Consider the following 1,084-nt stretch of genomic DNA (forward strand, 5'->3'; position numbering starts at 1 on the left):
CTTGGGGTCCCCCACACAACACCCTCCCCCTGCCCCACAAGCCCACCCCCTGCCCCACACACTGGTGGGCTGGGTTCTGTGAGCAAGGGGCAGCAAGTCAGGAGTGAGGGGTACTGCATCAGGCCTGGCCATTGATGTTTACAAGTGGGTCCTGGTACAAACAAGGTTGAGAACTACTGGGCTAGACCACATTACCACTGAAGTTCATGAAAATTTTAACTTTGGTTTCAATAGAAACCAGGATAAGGCTTTCAAATTGCTTTGCCTAGATACTTACACCAGGGCCAGGTTCACCAGGGGGTCCAGGATCTCCAGGGAATCCAACAGGTCCCTAGACAAATTGGAAAGGAAACCAGACAGATGTCATCCACCACCAAGTGTGTAAAAGTTATTTAAAAATACTTTAAGGAGACAATATTTAACTCAATACACACTACAGAAATTCATATACAGCCCTATACATTTATTAAATGAATCAATGTTTTATTTGACACAAGAATGTTTACACTTCCAATGCAGTTGCCACTTACTGGATTACCCTTAGGCCCATCATCGCCTGGAGGGCCTTTAGCACCTGCAGGTCCAGCTGCCCCAGGTGGTCCAGCTTCACCTTTTTCTCCTCTTTCACCTTTTGGGCCCTGTAAAAAAAAAACGTAGAAAATATTAGCTTTCTGAAAGCAGCATAGCCAGAAGATGGAAGGGAAGCTATAAAATAAGTACAACTAAAAGCCTACATTTTAAACTTTCAGAAGTGTCAAATTTTATCATAAAAACTTGTCTTTTGACTAAATGTTAGGTCCAAACCAGTCTCCAGGTTGAAATTCCAGAAGAACCCAGGCCTAGATTCACATCTGCACCTAGATATTGGCATCCAGGAAGATTTATAATTTTGAATTAACTTTTCCATTAACAAAGAAAAAAGTAATACCTGGAAGAAATAGCTTTATTAAACAAATACATGGTAACTTGTTGGGCATAAGAAATAGATGTCCACAAGTGTAATTGCATTGTTAGTATACAAAAGGTGAGCTATAATTGAAAGCAAATAAATTACATTTTAAAACATCAGTTCTTCAGTTAAAGT

At 40.6% G+C, this 1,084-nt stretch overlaps 1 protein-coding gene across 2 annotated transcripts in view; it reads right to left on the reverse strand.

Annotated features, from left to right (window-relative positions):
- Positions 1 to 1,084, reverse strand: part of COL11A1 (collagen type XI alpha 1 chain) — a 334,641-nt gene that overhangs the window by 65,054 nt on the left and 268,503 nt on the right. For both annotated transcript variants that reach the window (XM_019501723.1, XM_019501722.1), the window contains exons 51-52: positions 531 to 638; positions 278 to 331 (exon numbers count right to left, since the gene is read on the reverse strand). In XM_019501723.1, the coding sequence (XP_019357268.1) occupies positions 278 to 331; positions 531 to 638 (162 nt within the window). The remainder of the gene's footprint in view (positions 1 to 277; positions 332 to 530; positions 639 to 1,084) is intronic.

The sequence above is a fragment of the Gavialis gangeticus genome, unplaced genomic scaffold (assembly GCF_001723915.1).
Source record: "Gavialis gangeticus isolate Ggan-Ray unplaced genomic scaffold, GavGan_comp1, whole genome shotgun sequence".
NCBI classification, from domain to species: Eukaryota; Metazoa; Chordata; order Crocodylia; family Gavialidae; genus Gavialis; species Gavialis gangeticus.